Source organism: Ammospiza nelsoni, chromosome 7 (assembly GCF_027579445.1).
Source record: "Ammospiza nelsoni isolate bAmmNel1 chromosome 7, bAmmNel1.pri, whole genome shotgun sequence".
Taxonomy (NCBI): domain Eukaryota; kingdom Metazoa; phylum Chordata; class Aves; order Passeriformes; family Passerellidae; genus Ammospiza; species Ammospiza nelsoni.
The window spans coordinates 17,350,948-17,372,248 of NC_080639.1; the positions used below are offsets into that span (position 1 = coordinate 17,350,948).

Here is a 21,301-nt window from a genome sequence, read left to right on the forward strand (position 1 = left end):
TGTGTTTATCCAGATACTCCAGGCCCACCCATTAACCTGGTTGTAAAGGACGCATCCAAAGATTCTGCCTACATTACATGGGAACCTCCTCTGGTAGATGGGGGCAGTCCAATCACAAATTATGTTGTTGAAAAACGTGATGCAGAAAGAAAATCATGGTCCACAGTGACAACAGAATGTCCAAAGACAAGCTACAGGATAACTAACTTAGAAGAAGGCAAATCTTACTTCTTCAGAGTTTTTGCTGAAAATGAATATGGTATTGGTGATCCTTGTGAAACTCGTGACGCTGTCAAAGCTTCTGGTAGGAAAAATGAATCGTTTTCACCCATTTTTTTTTTGTTCAAATAATCTCTACTTTTAGCTTGAATGAAAACTTACTGTGCTTTTCTTCCTTCCAGAAACACCTGGGCCAGTTGTGGATCTAAAAGCTTCAGCTGTAACAAAATCCTCATGCAATTTGGTATGGAAGAAACCTATCAGTGATGGTGGAAGCCGAATTTCTGCATATATCGTTGAGGTCCTGATTGGTGAAGATAAATGGCAAGAAGTCATGCGGGGAAAGAACCTCCATTTTTCAATGAGAGACTTAAAAGAAGGACAAGAATACACTTTCAGAGTGAGGGCCCAAAATGATGCTGGATATGGAACTCCATCAGAGATCACAATTGTAGCGAGAGATGATGTTGGTGAGAAGCAAGATCATTAATTCAATCCTTTACTTACCCAAATTATATTTTATGCCTACTATCATCACCATGTACACATAGAAATAAGACACCTTTAAAACAGCATCTTAATTTTACCACAGAGTGTAATAACTGGTGTGTGTGTGGTGGAATAACTGGATTCCTTCATTTTTTACAGCGGCACCTGAACTTGACTTAAGAGATCTACCTGATTTGTGCTATACTGCTAAAGAGGGTAGCAATTTCCGTCTTAAAATCCCTATGAAAGGCAAGCCTGTCCCAACCGTAACTTGGAAGAAGGATGAAGACCAGGCAATTACTGAGAGTGGAAGAGTTGCATTTGAATCTACAGCAGTTAACACCACCCTTGTGGTACATGACTGCCAGAAAGCTGATGCAGGAAAATACACAATAACTCTGAGGAATGTTGCTGGCAGCAAGGAAGGCACTATTTTTGTGAAAGTTGTTGGCAAACCTGGCATACCAACAGGTCCAGTGAAATTTGAAGAAGTCACAGCTGATGCCATAACCTTAAAATGGGGCCCTCCAAAAGATGATGGTGGTTCAGAAATCACGAACTATGTTCTAGAGAAGAGAGATAATGTAAACAATAAGTGGGTGACTTGTGCCTCTGCGGTCCAGAAAACCACATTTAGAGTTACAAGACTTCATGAAGGAAATGAATATACATTCAGGATCAGGGCTGAAAATAAATATGGAGTAGGGGAAGGTCTTAAATCAGAGCCTGTCATTGCAAAACATCCATTTGGTAAGTATCCATTATAATTTTTGAAATCTAAAAAATTCATTTTAGAGGTGATAATAATTTTTAACACTGCTGCATTTTTTTCAATATTGTTTAGATGTCCCAGATGCTCCTCCACCTCCCAATATTGTTGCTGTTCGGCATGAGTCTGTAGCTTTAACTTGGACTGATCCCAGAAGAACTGGAGGTTCACCAATCACAGGTACATCCCCCAAAACTTCCCTAGCATTTCAGTAGTTAATACTACTTAATAGTTCTTTCTCTCTGTCGAAAGGTAAGATAAAAGTAGCAGGTGATTCTGCACTAAATTGATTGATTGATCAATTATTTGACTGATTTCACTGGTTTACTTCCTATTTAAAAAAAATAAATAACTCAAATGTTGGGAAAATACTAACTGAGAAACAGTATCTTTTCTCAGAGCCAAAATATGTAAAGAAATAAACTCAAATTCACCTGTATGTGACAATACAGGTGTACTAAATTAGCAATTTGCATTTACAAACACCTCCTCATTGCAATTATGTACATCCACTGCATGTGTCCACATCCATTTCTTAACCTGATTTTCAGTGCTCCTCTTGCACAATGCATATACAACATGCAATATGGGCAGTATGATGTTTCACAATGCTGTGAGAAATTAGAATTTCTGGAAACCCCCCCTTATTTTTGTCTCATCATTTATCTTCTAGGCTATCACATTGAAGTTAAAGAAAGAAATAGTCTTCTGTGGAAGAGGGCAAATACAACGCCAATAAGAATGAAAGATTTCAGAGTGACAGGGCTAACTGAAGGTCTGGAGTATGAATTCAGAGTAATGGCAATCAATATGGCTGGAGTAGGTAAACCAAGTCTTCCATCTGAACCAGTTGTGGCACTTGATCCTATTGGTAAGTCATCGGGAGAATAAAAAGGAAAATTCTGAAATTTGAAATAGCTTTTGTTTGACTGCTATTTTTTTTTTCCCTAGATCCTCCTGGGAAGCCTGAAGTTATCAATGTAACCAGGAGCTCAGTAACACTCATTTGGACAGAACCAAAATATGATGGTGGACATAAATTAACTGGCTATATTGTTGAAAAGCGTGATTTACCCAAAAAGACTTGGATGAAAGCTAATCATGTGAATGTTCCAGACTGTGCATTTACTGTAACTGACCTTACTGAAGGCTGCAAATACGAATTCAGAATTAGAGCAAAGAACACTGCTGGAGCTATCAGTCCTCCATCTGAATCCACTGGAACCATAATATGCAAGGATGAGTATGGTATGTAGATGGCATTGAAAAGGCAGAATTTTACTTGAATGATTATTATCAAATTTCTTTTGTTTCCTGTCCTTGTGTTCTTGTTGTAACAATCAGTATTTTTTGACTTTGTTTTGACAGAGGCACCAAGCATTGTTCTGGATCCTACTTTGAAGGAAGGTTTAACAGTAAAAGCAGGGGAAACCATCACACTGTCTGCTATTAGTATCCGTGGCAAACCACCTCCAACTTCAGCCTGGTCTAAAGCTGGAAAAGATTTTAGACCCTCAGAGCTTGTGCACATTGAAACCAAACCAACTTCTTCTACTCTAAGTGTCAAATATGCAGCCAGAAAAGATTCTGGAGAATACACCATCACTGCAACCAATCCTTTCGGCACTAAGCAGGAGACTGTACATGTGAAAGTTTTAGATATTCCAGGACCTCCAGGGCCTATTGAGATCAGCAATGTTTCAGCAGAAAAAGCGACTCTTACATGGACACCTCCTGCAGAAGATGGTGGATCACCAGTAAAATCATATGTTCTTGAAAAGAGAGAAACTAGTCGACTGCTCTGGACATTGGTTGCTGAAAATATTGAGAGCTGTAGGCATGTTGTTAGCAAGCTCATTCAAGGAAATGAATATGTTTTCCGTGTCTCAGCTGTAAATAAGTATGGCAAGGGTGAACCAGTACAATCAGAACCAGTTAAAATGGTGGATAGATTTGGTAAGTAGAACAAGCTAAGGAATTCCAGTGTGGTTTTATTAAATTCTAAAGACTTGTTTTTTTGTTTAACTGTACTTTTTCCTTCCTGAACAGGTCCTCCAGGCCCACCTGGAAAACCAGAAGTAACAAATGTGACTAAAAATACCGTCACAGTTACCTGGAAAAGGCCAGTCGATGATGGTGGAAGTGAAATCACAGGTTACCATGTGGAGCGAAGAGAAAAGAAAGGTTTAAGATGGGTGAGAGCAACAAAGAAACCAGTTTCAGATCTTAGATGCAAAGTAACTGGTCTTCTGGAAGGAAACGAATATGAATTCCGTGTCAGTGCAGAAAACAGAGCTGGAGTCGGACCACCAAGTGACACTTCAAACTCAGTCCTTTGCAAAGATGTTGCATGTCAGTATCATGCTTTTTCTTTTGGGGGCTGGGTGGGATGGGTAGGGAACACATTCAGAGAGCATATAAATGACTTCTGCTGTAATGTTTTATCTTTTATTTGCTTTTCAGACCCACCAGGTCCACCTGCAAATCCAAGAGTGACTGATACCACAAAGACAAGTGCATCTTTAGCCTGGAACAAGCCTCACTATGATGGTGGTCTTGAAATCACTGGCTATATAGTAGAGCATCAAAAAGAAGGAGAAGATGAATGGGTGAAAGACACAATAGGGACTGCTTTAAGAATCACTCAGTTTGTTGTAGCTCCTCTGCAGACCGGGGCCAAGTATAATTTCAGAATCTCTGCCATGAATGCTGCAGGTGTTGGTGAAGCGGCAATAATTCCAAGTGTGGAAATCGTTGACCGAGAAGAGATTCCTGACTTTGAACTGGATGCTGAGCTAAGAAGAACACTTGTTGTTAGAGCTGGATGCACTATTCGGATTTTTGTACCAATTAAAGGACGTCCAACACCAGAAGTTACATGGACAAAAGATGATGTTTCACTCAAAGGACGTGCCAGTATTGAAAATACCGACTCTTTTACACTCTTGATTGTCACAGAGTGCACCAGATATGATGCAGGAAAATATGTAATGACTCTTGAAAATGCTGCTGGTAAGAAGACTGGCTTTGTAAATGTAAAAGTCTTGGATACACCAGGTCCACCAATAAACCTTAAGCCTAGAGAAATAACTAAAGACAGCATCACCCTCCAATGGGATATGCCTCTGGTAGATGGAGGTTCACGTATAACCAACTACATCGTTGAGAAACGCGAATCAACTCGGAAGGCATATTCAACAGTCACAACCAACTGCCAGAAGTGTTCCTTCAAGGTTCCTAATTTGGCTGAGGGGTGTGAATACTATTTCAGAGTACTAGCTGAAAATGAGTATGGTATTGGTGAGCCAGCTGAAACTACAGAACCAGTAAAAGCTTCTGAGGCCCCATCCCCACCTGAGAGCCTTAATATTATGGATGTAACACGGAATTCAGTTAGCCTAGCTTGGCCAAAACCAGAACACGATGGTGGCAGCAAGATCACTGGGTATGTAATTGAAGCACAGAGAAAAGGAACCAACCAGTGGGCACACATCACCACTGTAAAAACGCTGGATTGTGTAGTAAAGAATCTAACTGAAAATGAAGAGTATACTTTCCAGGTTATGGCAGTTAACAGTGCTGGAAGAAGTGCCCCAAGGGAAAGCAGACCAGTTATTATCAAGGAGCAAACAATGCTACCAGAGTTTGACCTCCGTGCTCTTTACCAGAAAACAGTCATTGCCAAAGCTGGTGACAATATCAAGATTGAAATCCCTGTACTTGGTCGTCCAAGGCCTACTGTGACTTGGAAGAAAGAAGACCAAATACTTAAGCAAACACAAAGGGTAAATTATGAAAATACAGCAACTGCAACCATACTGACCATCAATGAATGTATTCGAAGTGATAGTGGTCACTATCCACTGTCAGCTAAAAATATTGTTGGAGAAGTTAGTGAAGTAATCACAGTTCAGGTTCATGACATACCTGGACCACCTACTGGACCAATCAAATTTGAAGAAATTTCATGTGATTTCCTAACATTCTCATGGGAGCCTCCTTTGAATGATGGTGGTGTACCAATAAGTAGCTACGTTGTAGAAATGCGTCAGACCGACAGTACCACATGGACTGAATTGGCAACTACAGTGATACGCACTACATTTAAAGCCATTCGTCTCACTACTGGAGTTGAGTATCAGTTCCGCGTTAAAGCTCAAAACAGATATGGAGTTGGTCCAGCCATTACTTCAGAGTCTGTAGTTGCCAACTACCCATTTAAGGTACCTGGGCCTCCTGGCACTCCTCAGGTGATTGCAGTCACCAAAGAAACCATGACCATTAGCTGGAATGAGCCAGTTAGTGATGGTGGAAGCCCAATACTGGGATATCACATTGAAAGAAAAGAGCGAAACAGCATTGTTTGGCAGACTGTAAGTAAAATGTTGGTGTCAGGAAATATCTTCAAATCATCTGGACTTACCGATGGCATTGCATATGAATTCCGTGTTATAGCAGAAAACCTGGCTGGGAAGAGTAAGCCAAGCAAGCCATCTGAGCCTGTGTTTGCCCTGGACCCAATAGATCCACCTGGTAAGCCGATACCTCTGAACATTACAAGACATGCAGTTACACTGAAGTGGACTAAACCAGAATATAATGGAGGTTTTAAGATAACTGGCTACACTGTTGAAAAAAGAGACCTTCCTAATGGCCGTTGGCTGAAGGCTAATTTCAGCAATATACTGGAGACTGAATTCACTGTAAGTGGTTTAACAGAAGATGCTGCCTATGAGTTCCGTGTCATTGCTAGGAATGCTGGTGGAGCTGTTAGTCAGCCCTCAGAGCCATCAGATGCAATCACTTGTAGAGATGACATTGAAGCACCAAGGATAAAGGTGGATGCTAAATACAAGGACACCATAGTGCTGAAAGCAGGTGAAGTTTTTAGACTTGAGGCTGATGTTTCAGGTCGCCCTCCACCAACTATGACATGGACAAAGGGAGAAAAAGAACTTGAGGACACAGCAAAATTAGAAATAAAAATAGCAGATTTCTCGACCACTCTCACCAACAAAGATTCCTCAAGAAGAGATGGTGGTGCTTACACACTTACTGCAACAAACCCTGGTGGCTTTGCCAAGCATATCTTCAATGTTAAAGTTCTTGATAGACCTGGTCCCCCAGAAGGGCCTTTGGCTGTGTCTGAAGTCACTGCAGAAAAATGTGTGCTGTCGTGGCTGCCCCCGCTGGATGATGGAGGAGCAAAGATTGACCATTATGTGGTTGAAAAACGTGAAACAAGTAGATTGGCGTGGACATCTGTAGGTGCAGAAGTTCCAGTGACTAAACTGAAGGTTACTAAACTGTTGAAGGGCAATGAGTACGTGTTCCGAGTCATGGCTGTTAACAAATACGGAGTTGGTGAGCCTCTGGAATCAGAGCCCATTCTTGCAGTAAATCCATATGTTCCACCTGATCCACCTAAAACACCTGAAGTTACAGCAATTACAAAGGATTCTATGGTTGTCTGTTGGGGCCATCCTGATTCTGATGGTGGGAGCCCAATAACTAACTATATTGTGGAACGTCGAGACAAGACTGGTCTACGGTGGGTGAAATGTAACAAAAGGGTTGTTACTGACTTACGTTTTAAAGTGTCTGGACTGACAGAAGGCCATGAATATGAATACAGAGTCATGGCAGAAAACGCTGCTGGTGTCAGTGAGCCAAGCCCAACCAGTCCATTCTATAAAGCCTGTGATACTGTGTTTAAGCCTGGTCCCCCAGGTAATCCTCGTGTTTTGGATAGCAGCAAGTCTTCTATTACAATAGCATGGAACAAACCAATATATGATGGTGGTTCGGAGATCACAGGTTACATGGTTGAGATTGCTCTACCTGAAGAAGATGAGTGGAAGATTGTAACTCCACCAGTGGGTCTAAAGGCCACTTCTTTTACCATCACTGACTTGAAAGAAAACCAAGAGTATAAAATACGCATATATGCTATGAACTCTGAGGGTCTTGGGGAACCTGCTCTTGTTCCTGGCACTCCAAAAGCTGAAGAAAGAATGCTACCTCCAGAGATTGAACTTGATGCAGAGCTACGTAAAGTTGTAACTATTAGAGCTTGCTGTACTCTGAGACTCTTTGTCCCAATTAAAGGAAGACCAGCACCTGAAGTTAAATGGACAAGAGAACATGGGGAATCTTTGGATAGAGCAAGCATTGAATCAACAAGCTCCTATACTTTACTTATTGTTGAAAACGTAAATAGATTTGATAGTGGAAAATACATACTGACAATTGAAAACAGCTCAGGTAGCAAAACAGCTTTTGTGAACGTCAGAGTTCTTGATACTCCAGGGGCACCTCAAGATTTGAAAATAAAGGAAGTTACAAAATCTTCAGTTACACTCACATGGGAGCCTCCTCTCATAGATGGTGGCTCTAAAATAAAAAATTACATCATTGAAAAGCGTGAATCAACAAGAAAAGCTTATTCAACTGTTAATGCCAATTGCCACAAGACCAGCTGGAAAGTTGATTCACTGCAAGAAGGCTGCAACTACTACTTCAGAGTCCTTGCTGAAAATGAGTATGGAATAGGCCTTCCAGTTGAAACTTCAGAATCCATAAAAGTGTCAGAAAGACCACTTCCACCAGGGAAAATAACTTTGTTGGATGTGACAAGAAATAGTGTAACCTTATCTTGGGAAAAACCTGAACATGATGGTGGTAGCAGAATTCTGGGCTATATTGTAGAAATGCAAAGCAAAGGCAGTGAAAAGTGGTCAACCTGTGCTACCGTGAAAGTTACTGAAGCGACCATCACAGGACTGATCCAAGGTGAAGAATATACCTTCCGTGTTTCAGCTCAGAATGAGAAAGGTATCAGTGATCCTCGCCAGCTGGGTATACCAGTGGTTGCAAAAGATCTTGTGATCCCCCCAGCTTTCAAACTGCTGTTTACCACTTTCAGTGTTCTAGCAGGAGAGGACTTAAAGGTTGATGTTCCTTTCATTGGTCGACCCAAACCGGCAGTGTCTTGGCATAAAGACAATGTGGCACTGAAGCAGACTACAAGAGTAAATGCAGAAAGCTCAGAAAACAACACAGTGTTAACAATAAAAGAAGCATGCAGAGAAGATGTGGGATCGTATTTAGTTAAACTAACTAACTCTGCTGGTGAAGCAACTGAGACACTAAATATTGTTGTCCTTGACAAACCAGGACCTCCAACTGGACCAGTAAAAGTAGATGAAGTCACAGCAGATAGTATTACCATTTCCTGGGAACCACCCAAGTATGATGGTGGTAGCTCTATCAATAATTACATTGTAGAAAGAAGAGACACTTCCACCACGACTTGGCATATTGTGTCAGCTACTGTTGCTAGAACAACTATAAAAGCATGTCGTTTAAAGACTGGCTGTGAATATCAGTTCAGAATTGCAGCTGAGAACAGATATGGGAAGAGTACGTATCTCACCTCAGAGTCAATAGTAGCCCAATACCCATTTAAAGTTCCTGGTCCCCCTGGAACTCCTTTTGTAACAAATACCACAAAAGACAGCATGGTGGTACAATGGCACGAACCAATCAATGATGGCGGTAGCAAGATCATTGGTTATCACTTGGAGCGCAAAGAAAGAAACAGCATTCTGTGGGCTAAACTGAACAAAACACCTCTTCCAGATACCAAATTTAAGACAACTGGCCTTGAGGAAGGTCTTGAATATGAATTCAGAGTCTCTGCAGAAAACATAGTGGGAATTGGAAAGGCAAGTAGAGCATCTGAGTGCTATACTGCACATGACCCATGTGACCCTCCAGGTCGTCCAGAACCTGTAATTGTCACAAGAAGCTCAGTAACACTCCAGTGGAAGAAACCTATATATGATGGTGGAAGTAAAATCACAGGTTATGTTGTTGAAAAGAAGGAATTACCTGATGGCCGTTGGATGAAAGCAAGCTTTACAAATGTCATTGATACTCAGTTTGAAGTAACTGGTCTAGTCGAAAACCAGAGATATGAGTTTCGTGTTATAGCACGAAATGCTGCAGGTGTTTTCAGTGAACCATCTGAGAGCTCAGGGGCAATTACAGCAAGAGATGAGGTAGAACCACCTCAGATAAGTATGGATCCAAAATTCAGAGACACTATTGTAGTGCATGCTGGTGAGTCATTCAAGCTTGATGCTGATGTTCATGGCAAACCAATACCTTCCATTCAGTGGTTAAAAGGTGATCGTGAGCTGACAAGCACTGCTCATATGGAAATAAAAACTACTGATTTTGCAACAAGCCTCAGTGTGAAGGAAGCAACGAGAGTTGACAGTGGGCAGTATGTACTACTGGCAAAGAATGTTGCAGGTGAAAAGAAGGTTCCTGTTAATGTCAAAGTTCTTGATAGACCTGGACCTCCAGAAGGACCTGTTGAGTTTACAGGTGTTACAGCTGAAAAATGCACACTGTCATGGAAACCTCCACTACAAGATGGTGGTAGCGATATTTCACACTACGTTGTAGAAAAAAGAGAAACTAGTCGCTTGGTGTGGACTATTGTTGACTCAAATGTGCAAACCCTGAACTGCAAAGTTACAAAACTTCTAGAAGGAAATGAGTATGTTTTCCGCATCATGGCAGTAAATAAATATGGTGTTGGTGAACCTCTTGAGTCTGACCCAGTAGTCGCAAAGAACCCATTTGTTGTGCCACTTCCTCCAAAGGCTCCAGAAGTCACAGCAGTTACCAAGGATTCTATGATAGTTGTATGGGAAAGACCAGCCTCAGATGGTGGCAGTGAAATCCTTGGCTACGTCCTTGAAAAACGAGATAAGGAAGGCATTCGCTGGACAAGATGTAACAAACGCCTGATAAGTGAACTGCGATACAGAGTGACTGGTCTTATAGAAAATCATGATTATGAGTACAGAGTTTCAGCTGAAAATGCTGCTGGTCTTAGTGAACCAAGTCCACCTTCTACTTACTACAAAGCATGTGATCCTATTTACAAGCCAGGTCCACCCAATAATCCTAAAGTTACGGATGTCACAAGATCTTCAGTTTTTCTTTCATGGGGTAAACCTATATATGACGGTGGCTCTGAAATTCAGGGATACATTGTGGAAAAATGTGATGTAAGTGATGGTGAATGGTCAATTTGTACCCCTCCAACTGGAATTAAGAATACTCACATAGAAGTAGAAAAATTAGTGGAAAAACATGAATACAAATTCCGCGTATGTGCAGTTAATAAAGTAGGAGTTGGAGAGCATGCAGATGTTCCTGGTTCTGTTGTTGTCGAAGAGAAGATGGAGGCACCAGACCTTGACCTTGACATGGAATTAAGGAAGATTGTAAATGTGAGAGCAGGAGGTTCCTTAAGACTGTTTGTTCCCATCAGAGGTCGTCCAACACCTGAAGTAAAATGGGGTAAAGTGGAAGGTGACATCAGAGAAGCAGCTATTATTGATACCACTAGTAGCTTTACTTCCCTTGTTCTAGATAATGTTAACAGATTTGATAGCGGAAAATATACTCTGACCTTGGAAAACAGCAGCGGAACAAAGTCTGCATTTGTCAGTGTAAGAGTACTGGATACCCCAAGTGCACCTGTTAATTTAAAAATCAGAGAGATCACTAAAGACTCTGTTTCACTTTCATGGGAGCCTCCTCTCTTGGATGGTGGAGCAAAAATAAAGAATTTCATTATTGAAAAGCGTGAAGCAACAAGAAAGGCATATGCAGCTGTTGTAACAAACTGCCACAAGACTTCATGGAAAGTAGATCAGCTTCAGGAGGGCTGCTATTACTTCTTCAGAATCTCTGCTGAGAATGAATATGGAATTGGCCTCCCTGCAGAAACCAGTGACCCAATTAAAGTTGCTGAAGTTCCACAGCCTCCTGGTAAAATAACAGTGGAGGATGTCACAAGAAACAGTGTCTCACTTAGCTGGGCAAAACCTGAACATGATGGTGGTAGCAAAATCATACAATATATTGTTGAAATGCAAGCAAAGGGTAGTGAGAAGTGGTCAGAGTGTGCTCGTGTTAAAACACTTGAAGCAGTTGTTACTAATCTAACTCAAGGGGAAGAATATCTTTTCAGAGTAATGGCTGTCAATGAAAAGGGTAAGAGTGATCCTCGAGCACTTGCAGTTCCAATAGTTGCCAAAGACCTGGTGATTGAACCTGATGTAAGACCTGCTTTCCACAGTTACAGTGTTCAGGTGGGACAGGACCTAAAAGTAGAAATACCAATTGCAGGTCGACCTAAGCCAACTGTTACCTGGGTTAAAGATGGCCAGCCGTTGAAGCAGACAACAAGAGTCAATGTTAGTGATTCAACTGACCTCACTGTATTGACCCTTAAGGAAACTAGCAAAGAAGACAGTGGCACTTATGAAATCACTGTGGCTAATGTTGTTGGGCAAAAGTCTGCCTCTGTTCAAATTATTACTCTAGACAAACCTGACCCTCCAGTTGGACCTGTGAAGTTTGATGAAATAAGTGCAGAAAGTATTACCCTGTCATGGAATCCCCCAGTGTACACAGGCGGCTGCCAAATCACCAACTATATTGTGCACAAGAGAGACACAACGACCACTGTATGGGAAACAGTTTCAGCTACTGTTGCAAGAACTACACTGAAGGTGACTAAACTGAAAACTGGTTCAGAATACCAGTTCAGAATATTTGCTGAGAACAGGTATGGGCAGAGTTTTGCATTGGAATCTGCACCGGTCGTAGCACAGTATCCCTACAAGGAACCAGGACCTCCTGGGACACCATTTGTGACAACAGTTACAAAAGACTCCATGGTTGTACAATGGCACGAACCAGTAAATGATGGTGGCAGTAAAGTGTTGGGTTACCATCTTGAGAGAAAGGAGAAAAACAGCATCCTATGGACTAAAGTAAACAAGACTATCATTCAGGACACAAGTTTTAAGACAAATAACCTTGAAGAAGGAATTGAGTATGAGTTTCGAGTTTCTGCAGAAAACATTGTTGGTGTAGGCAGAACAAGTAAAGTTTCTGAGTGCTATGTAGCTCGAGATCCATGTGATCCTCCAGGTCGCCCAGAAGCTATAATAATAAAAAGAAGCTCTATTACTCTACAGTGGACCAAACCAGAATATGATGGTGGAAGCAAGGTTACTGGTTATATTGTAGAGAAACGTGACTTACCAGATGGTCGCTGGATGAAAGCGAGCTTCACAAATATCATTGAAACTCAGTTCACTGTTACAGGACTTACTGAAGACCAAAGATATGAATTTAGAGTAATTGCAAAGAATGCTGCAGGTGCAATAAGCAAACCTTCTGACAGTACAGGACCAATAACAGCAAGGGATGAAGTTGAACTTCCACGAATTTCAATGGATCCGAAGTACAAAGACACTATTGTTGTAAATGCGGGTGAGACATTCAGACTTGAGGCTGATGTTCATGGAAAGCCACTACCAACCATTAGGTGGTACAAAGGAGATAAAGAGCTTGAGGACACTGCTAGATATGAAATAAAGAACACCGATTTCAGTGCATTAATAATTGTAAAAGATGCTATTAGAGTTGATGGTGGACAGTACATTCTAGAAGCCTCTAATGTTGCAGGAACAAAGACAGTAACAGTAAATGTAAAAGTCTTGGACAGACCAGGACCTCCAGAGGGCCCAGTCCAAGTGACAGGAGTTACAGCTGAAAAATGTGCACTGGCATGGGGTCCTCCTCTTCATGATGGTGGCAGTGATATTTCTCATTACATTGTAGAGAAGAGAGAAACTAGTCGCCTGGCGTGGACTGTGGTTGCTTCAGAAGTTTTACCTACAATGCTGAAAGTAACAAAACTCTTGGAAGGAAATGAATACATCTTCCGTATCATGGCAGTTAACAAATATGGGGTTGGTGAGCCATTAGAATCTGTGCCAGTAATGATGAAAAATCCATTTGTGGTTCCTGGACCACCAAAGGCCTTGGAAATTACCAACATCACGAAGGATTCTATGACTGTGTGCTGGACCCGGCCAGACAGTGATGGAGGTAGTGAAATCGTAGGTTACATTGTAGAAAAGCGAGACCGAGCAGGCATCAGATGGATAAAATGCAATAAACGCCGCATTACAGATTTGCGATTAAGAGTTACAGGTTTAACAGAGGATCATGAATATGAATTCAGAGTTTCTGCTGAAAATGCTGCTGGAGTTGGGGAGCCAAGCCAAGTTTCTCCCTACTTCAAAGCTTGTGACCCGATGTTCAAGCCTGGCCCACCTACAAACGCCCATGTTGTGGATACCACCAAAAGTTCAGTTACACTCGGTTGGAGTAAACCTATTTATGATGGTGGTTGTGAAATCCAGGGATACCTTGTTGAAATCTGTAAAGCAGATGAAGATGAATGGTCGCTTGTTACTCCACAGATGGGCATACGTGCCACTCGATTTGAGATCAAAAAGCTTACTGAACATCAAGAATACAAACTACGAGTGTGTGCTCTCAACAAAATCGGTGTGGGAGAGCCTGCATCAGTTCCTGGTACTATTAAACCAGAAGACAAACTTGAAGCTCCAGAGCTTGATATTGATTCAGAGCTAAGGAAAGGGATAGTGGTTAGAGCTGGTGGGTCTGCTAGGATTCACATACCATTCAGGGGACGACCAACACCTGACATCACATGGTCCCGAGAAGAAGGTGAATTCTCAGAAAAAGTTCAGATTGATAAAGGCATAAACTACACACAACTTTCAATTGACAACTGTGATAGAAATGATGCTGGAAAGTATATTCTCAAGCTGGAGAACAGCAGTGGTTCTAAATCTGCATTTGTTACAGTGAAAGTCTTGGACACGCCGGGACCCCCACAAAACTTAGTAGTAAAGGATATAAAGAAGGATTCTGCTGTATTATCTTGGGAGCCACCAATTATTGATGGTGGTGCAAAGGTCAAGAACTATGTAATAGACAAGCGTGAGTCAACCAGGAAGGCATTTGCAAATGTAAGTGCTAAGTGTGCCAAGACAAGTTTTAAAGTTGAAAATCTTACAGAAGGAGCAATTTATTACTTCAGAGTTATGGCTGAAAATGAATATGGAATTGGTGTTCCAGTTGAAACCAGGGATGCTATCAAAGCCTCAGAGCCACCTCTGCCTCCTGGGAAAGTAACACTCACTGATGTCACTCAGAGAAGTGCATCACTTACGTGGGAAAAACCTGAACATGATGGAGGTAGCAGAATCTTGGGATATCTTGTTGAAATGTTGCCTAAAGGAACAGAAAAGTGGAGTGTTGTGAGTGAGACCAAAACATGTAATGCAGAGGTGTCTGGTTTGAGTCCAGGACAGGAATATCAATTCCGTGTGATTGCCTACAATGAAAAAGGCAAAAGTGATCCCAGAGCACTTGGAATTCCTGTGATTGCTAAAGACCTGACTATTGAGCCAAGTTTCAAACTGATGTTTAATACATACAGTGTACAAGCTGGAGAAGATCTGAAGGTAGAAGTACCATTTATAGGTAGACCCAAACCTACTATTACTTGGACAAAAGATGAGCAGCCACTGAAACAGACAACCAGATTAAATATTGAGAATACGACAACATCAACTATTTTACATATTAAAGAAAGCAACAGGGAAGACTTTGGTAAATATACAGTAACAGCAACAAATGCAGCAGGTACAGCAACAGAGCACCTGAGCATAATTGTACTAGAAAAGCCTGGCCCACCACGAGGACCCGTCCGCTTCGATGAAATTAGTGCAGACTTTGTTGTTTTATCATGGGAACCACCTGATTATACTGGTGGCTGCCAGATAAGCAACTATATAGTAGAAAAGCGTGACACAAGCACTACCACATGGAACATTGTGTCAGCAACTGTTGCAAGAACTACCATCAAAGCAACAAAGCTTAAAACAGGTACTGAATACCAGTTCAGGATTTCTGCTGAAAATAGATATGGGAAGAGCTCTCCTTTGGCTTCTAAATCAGTTGTTGTGCAATACCCCTACAAGGTGCCCGGACCACCTGGAACCCCATTTGTTACAGCATCCTCCAAGGACCACATGATTGTACAATGGCATGAACCAGTTAACGACGGAGGAAGCAAAATTCTTGGCTACCATCTTGAGCGTAAAGATAAGAACAGCATTCTTTGGACAAAGCAGAACAAGTCACTTATTGTGGACACCAAATATAAAACAGACGGCCTTGAAGAAGGTCTTGAATATGAGTTCAGAGTTTCTGCTGAAAACATTGTTGGCATTGGCAAAGTCAGCAAAGTATCAGAACTGTATGTTGCCCGAGATCCTTGTGACCCACCTGGCCGCCCAGAGGCCATTGTTGTTACAAGAAATAATATCACACTGAAGTGGAAAAAGCCAGAATATGATGGTGGAAGCAAAATAACTGGTTATATTGTAGAAAAGAAAGAACTACCAGACGGTCGCTGGATGAAAGCCAGCTTTACAAATGTATTGGAAACAGAATTTACAGTAAGTGGTCTTGTCGAAAACCAACGATATGAATTCCGAGTAATTGCAAGAAATGCAGCAGGTTGCTTGAGTGAACCATCTGAAAGTACAGGGCCTATTACTGCCAGAGATGAAATTGAAGCACCAGGAGCTTCATTGGATCCTAAATACAGAGATGTCATTGTTGTTCATGCTGGAGAAACCTTTATTCTTGAAGCTGATATCCATGGCAAACCTATTCCTGACATTACATGGTCAAAGGATGGTAAAGACCTTGAAGAAACAACTGCAAGAATGGAAATTAAATCTACCATTGAGAAAACAAGTCTCACTGTCAAAGACTGTATAAGAGTAGATGGAGGTCACTATACCCTTAACCTCAAAAATGTTGGTGGCACCAAATCTATACCAATCACTGTGAAAGTGCTTGACAGACCAGGACCTCCAGAAGGACCTTTGAACGTTACAGGTGTCACTGCAGAAAAATGCTACTTGTCATGGTCTCCACCTTCACATGACGGTGGTTCTAGTATCTCACATTATATCATTGAGAAGAGAGAGACAAGTAGGCTTTCATGGACACAAGTAGCAACAGATGTGCAGGCTCTAAATCACAAAGTAACCAAACTTCTTCCAGGCAATGAATACATTTTCCGTGTAATGGCAGTGAATAAATATGGAGTTGGAGAGCCCTTGGAATCTGAACCAGTTGTGGCTCGTAATCCATACAAGCCCCCTGGTCCTCCTTCAACACCTGAAGTATCAGCAATCACAAAAGATTCTATGGTGGTAACATGGGGTCGCCCAGAAGACAATGGAGGAGCTGAAATTGAAGGTTACATCCTTGAAAAACGAGACAAGGATGGTATCCGGTGGACCAAATGCAATAAGAAAAGGCTGACAGACTTGCGATTCAGAGTAACAGGTCTAACTGATGGGCATTTCTATGAGTTTAGAGTGTCTGCTGAAAATGCTGCAGGGGTAGGGGAACCCAGTGAGCCATCCATTTTCTATCGTGCTTGTGATGTATTATATCCACCAGGTCCACCTACCAATCCAAAGGTTACAGATACTTCCAGGTCATCAGTTTCCCTGGCCTGGAGTAAGCCCATTTATGATGGTGGTGCTCCTGTTAAAGGATATGTAGTGGAAGTAAAAGAAGCTGCTGCTGATGAATGGACTACCTGCACCCCACCAACAGGCCTACAAGCAAAGCAGTTCACCGTGACAAAACTGAAGGAGAACCAGGAGTATAACTTCCGCATCTGTGCCATCAACTCAGAAGGTGTAGGAGAACCTGCAACTATACCTGGTGCAGTCTTAGCAGAGGACAAGACTGAACCTCCTGAAATTGAACTTGATGCGGATCTCAGAAAAGTAGTCACTGTACGTGCTAGTGGTACTTTACGCCTGTTTGTCACCATCAAAGGAAGACCAGAACCTGAAGTTAAATGGGAGAAAGCAGAAGGAACAATTAGTGAGCGAGCTCAGATTGAAGTCACCAGTTCCTACACAATGCTGGTCATTGACAATGTCAATAGATTTGATAGTGGTAGATATAATCTTACATTAGAGAACAACAGTGGCAAAAAATCTGCTTTTGTTAATGTCAGAGTGCTTGATACACCTAGTGCACCTCTAAACCTGACAATCAGAGAAGTGAAAAAAGATTTTGTAACTTTAGCCTGGGAAGCACCACTTATTGACGGCGGAGCTAAAATTACCAACTACGTAGTTGAAAAGCGAGAATCTACAAGAAAGGCATATGCCACAGTTACAAGCAACTGTACTAAGAATTCCTTCAAGATTACTCAGCTGCAAGAAGGATGTAGTTATTATTTCCGTGTTCTGGCTGTAAATGAATATGGGGCTGGTTTACCAGCAGAAATTGCTGATCCAGTTAAGGTGTCTGAACCACCTTCTCCACCTTCAAAGGTCGTTCTTGTTGACGTGACTCGCAATTCTGCATCAATTAAATGGGAAAAGCCAGAGAGTGATGGTGGTAGCAAAATTACTGGTTATGTAGTAGAAATGCAGACTAAAGGAAGTGTAAAATGGAGTGCATGTACCCAGGTGAAAACACTGGAAGCAACAGTAACAGGCTTAAGTATGGCGGAAGAGTACAGCTTCAGGGTGATTGCTGTTAATGAAAAAGGAAAAAGTGATCCAAGAGAACTTGGTGTCCCAGTCATTGCAAAAGATATTGAAATCCAGCCATCTGTTGAGCTTCTTTTTAACACATTCACGGTGAAAGCTGGAGATGATCTTAAGATTGACATTCCATTCAGAGGGCGACCTCTTCCCACTGTTAGCTGGAAGAAAGATGGGAATCCCTTAAAACAGACAACCAGGGTAAATGTTCAAACATCAAAGTCTTTAACTTCACTGTCCATCAAGGAAGCTACAAATGAAGATCTGGGACAGTATGAATTACATCTTTCAAATACTGCTGGAACAACAACAGTTTCTCTAACTGTAGTTGTCCTTGACAGACCAGGGCCACCAACTGATGTTAAAATTGATGAAGTTAGTGCTGATAGTGTAACTCTGTCTTGGAAACCTCCAGCATATGATGGCGGATGTCACATTAGCAATTACATTGTGGAGAAGAGAGATACTACCACAACAACATGGGAGGTCGTATCTGCAGCAGTTGCAAGAACATCAATTAAAGTATCTCGGCTTGTCACTGGATCTGAATATCAGTTCCGTGTTTGTGCAGAAAACCGCTATGGGAAGAGCACTTATACCAATTCTCCTTCTGTTGTGGCAGAGTATCCATTTAAGCCTCCAGGTCCTCCAGGAACGCCTCGTGTGGCACATGCAACCAAATCTTTCATGATTGTAACTTGGCAGGTACCAGTTAATGATGGAGGCAGCGTAGTACTAGGATACCATTTGGAGCATAAAGAAAGAAGCAGCATTCTTTGGACAAAAGTCAACAAGAGCCTCATAACTGATACACAAATGAAAGTTACAGGTCTTGATGAAGGACTCATGTATGAATATCGTGTGTATGCAGAAAACATTGCTGGAATAGGCAAATGCAGCAAAGCATGTGAACCAGTTGCTGCAAGAGATCCATGTGATCCTCCTGGTCAACCAGAAGTTACTAATATTACAAGAACATCTGTCTCATTGAAGTGGACTAAACCAGAATACGATGGTGGAGCTAAAGTAACAGGATATATTATTGAACGCCGAGAACTACCAGATGGTCGTTGGCTAAAATGTAATTTTACTAATGTGCAAGAAACATACTTTGATGTAGGTGGACTTACAGAAGACCAGCGTTACGAATTCCATGTGATTGCAAAGAATGCTGCTGGACTCTTCAGTCAGCCATCTGAATCAACTGGACCTGTGACCGTAAAAGATGATGTAGAGGCTCCAAGAATTATGATGGATGCCAAATTCAGGGATGTTGTAGTTGTGAAAGCTGGAGAAGTGTTTAAAGTCAATGCTGATGTTGCAGGACGGCCAATACCCGTGATTTCATGGACAAAAGATGGCAAGGAGCTTGAAGGGAAAGCTAGAGTTGAAATAGTGTCAACAGATTTCACTACTGCAATAACCATTAAGGACTGTATCCGAGGGGATTCAGGACAGTATGTACTAACATTACAGAATGTTGCAGGAACAAAATCTTTGGCAATTAATTGCAAAGTACTTGATAGACCTGGCCCACCTGCAGGTCCATTAGAAATAAATGGCCTTACTGCTGAAAAGTGCCATTTGTCATGGGGACCCCCTCAAGAAAATGGTGGTGCAGATATTGATCATTATATTGTGGAAAAACGTGAGACCAGCAGAATTGCATGGACACTTTGTGAAGGAGAGCTTAAAACAACATCTTGTAAAGTGACAAAATTACTCAAAGGTAATGAATATATTTTCAGAGTCATGGGAGTTAACAAGTATGGCGTTGGTGAGCCTCTAGAAAGTGTTGCTGTCAAAGCCCTAGACCCATTTACAGTTCCAAGCCCACCTACATCTTTAGAGATCACCAGTGTGAGCAAAGATTCGATAACTCTGTGCTGGGCAAGACCTGAGTCTGATGGAGGCAGTGAGATCTCAGGCTATGTAATTGAAAGGCGTGAGAAAACCAGCCTAAGATGGATTCGTGTAAACAAAAAGCCAGTTTATGATTTAAGAGTGAAATCATCGGGTCTCCGTGAGGGATGTGAATATGAATTCCGGGTTTATGCAGAAAATGCTGCTGGCCTCAGTCTCCCAAGTGAAACCACACCATTGATTAAGGCAGAAGATCCAATCTTCTTGCCATCGCCGCCATCTAAACCTAAGATTATGGATTCTACAAGGTCAAATATCACAATTGGTTGGACAAAGCCACTGTTTGATGGAGGTGCTCCAGTAACAGGGTACACTGTTGAATACAAGAAAACTGATGAAACTGACTGGACAACAGCTATTCAGAATTTAAGAGGCACAGAATATACCATAACTGGATTAACGTCAGGCTCTGAGTATGTTTTTAGAGTGAAATCCATTAACAAAATGGGTGTCAGTGAACCAAGTGATGTCTCAGAACCTCAGGTGGCTAAAGAAAGAGAGGAAGAACCTGCCTTTGAAATTGACAGTGAAATGCGGAAGACTTTAATTGTAAAGGCTGGTGGATCGTTCACAATGACTGTTCCTTTCAGAGGCAAACCAGTCCCAAATGTAACATGGAACAAACCAGACACTGATCTCCGTACACGTGCAAGCATTGACACTTCAAGTAATTGTACATCTCTTACTATTGAAAAAGCAACAAGAAATGATTCTGGAAAATATACATTAACGTTGCAAAACATCCTGAACACTACCGCCTTGACGTTAATGGTCAAAGTTCTTGATACACCTGGCCCACCATCTAATATTGCAACAAAAGACATAACTAAAGAATCTGCTGTGTTATCTTGGGATGTTCCTGAAAATGATGGTGGAGCACCTGTAAAGAACTATGTAATTGAAAAACGAGAAGCTAGCAAAAAGGCGTGGGTCACCGTGACAAACAACTGTCATCGCCTGTCTTACAAAGTGACTGGTTTGCAAGAAGGTGGCATTTACTACTTCCGCGTCTCCGGAGAAAATGAATATGGTGTTGGAGTGCCTTCTGAGACCAAAGAGGGAACAAAAATAACAGGTATGTTTTACTAAGAAAAAATTTGTTAATACTTAAAATAATATGTGTTTTAAAGTGTTTACTTCAAAATAATGTCAAAAGCTTTAAATCTACATACATTAAAATAAATAATTGTTGTAGGCATGTCTGTGGTTTTGCAAATAAAAAAGAGCTAACTAATAGCTTGAATTTTAAATTTTGCTTGGATTTTACTTAAAATATTTCTAATATACAAATTGGTTTAAAACCACATTTTCTTGATGGAGATTGTATTCC

General features: G+C 41.5%; 1 protein-coding gene across 1 annotated transcript in view; it reads left to right on the plus strand.

Annotated features, from left to right (window-relative positions):
* The window catches only part of TTN (titin), a 238,152-nt gene that overhangs the window by 188,547 nt on the left and 28,304 nt on the right, over window positions 1-21,301 (plus strand). Inside the window, exons 273-281 of the mRNA XM_059476507.1 lie at window positions 14-304; window positions 402-689; window positions 868-1,458; window positions 1,553-1,657; window positions 2,151-2,348; window positions 2,429-2,725; window positions 2,846-3,433; window positions 3,527-3,829; window positions 3,941-21,046. Of these exons, the coding sequence (XP_059332490.1) occupies window positions 14-304; window positions 402-689; window positions 868-1,458; window positions 1,553-1,657; window positions 2,151-2,348; window positions 2,429-2,725; window positions 2,846-3,433; window positions 3,527-3,829; window positions 3,941-21,046 (19,767 nt within the window). The remainder of the gene's footprint in view (window positions 1-13; window positions 305-401; window positions 690-867; window positions 1,459-1,552; window positions 1,658-2,150; window positions 2,349-2,428; window positions 2,726-2,845; window positions 3,434-3,526; window positions 3,830-3,940; window positions 21,047-21,301) is intronic.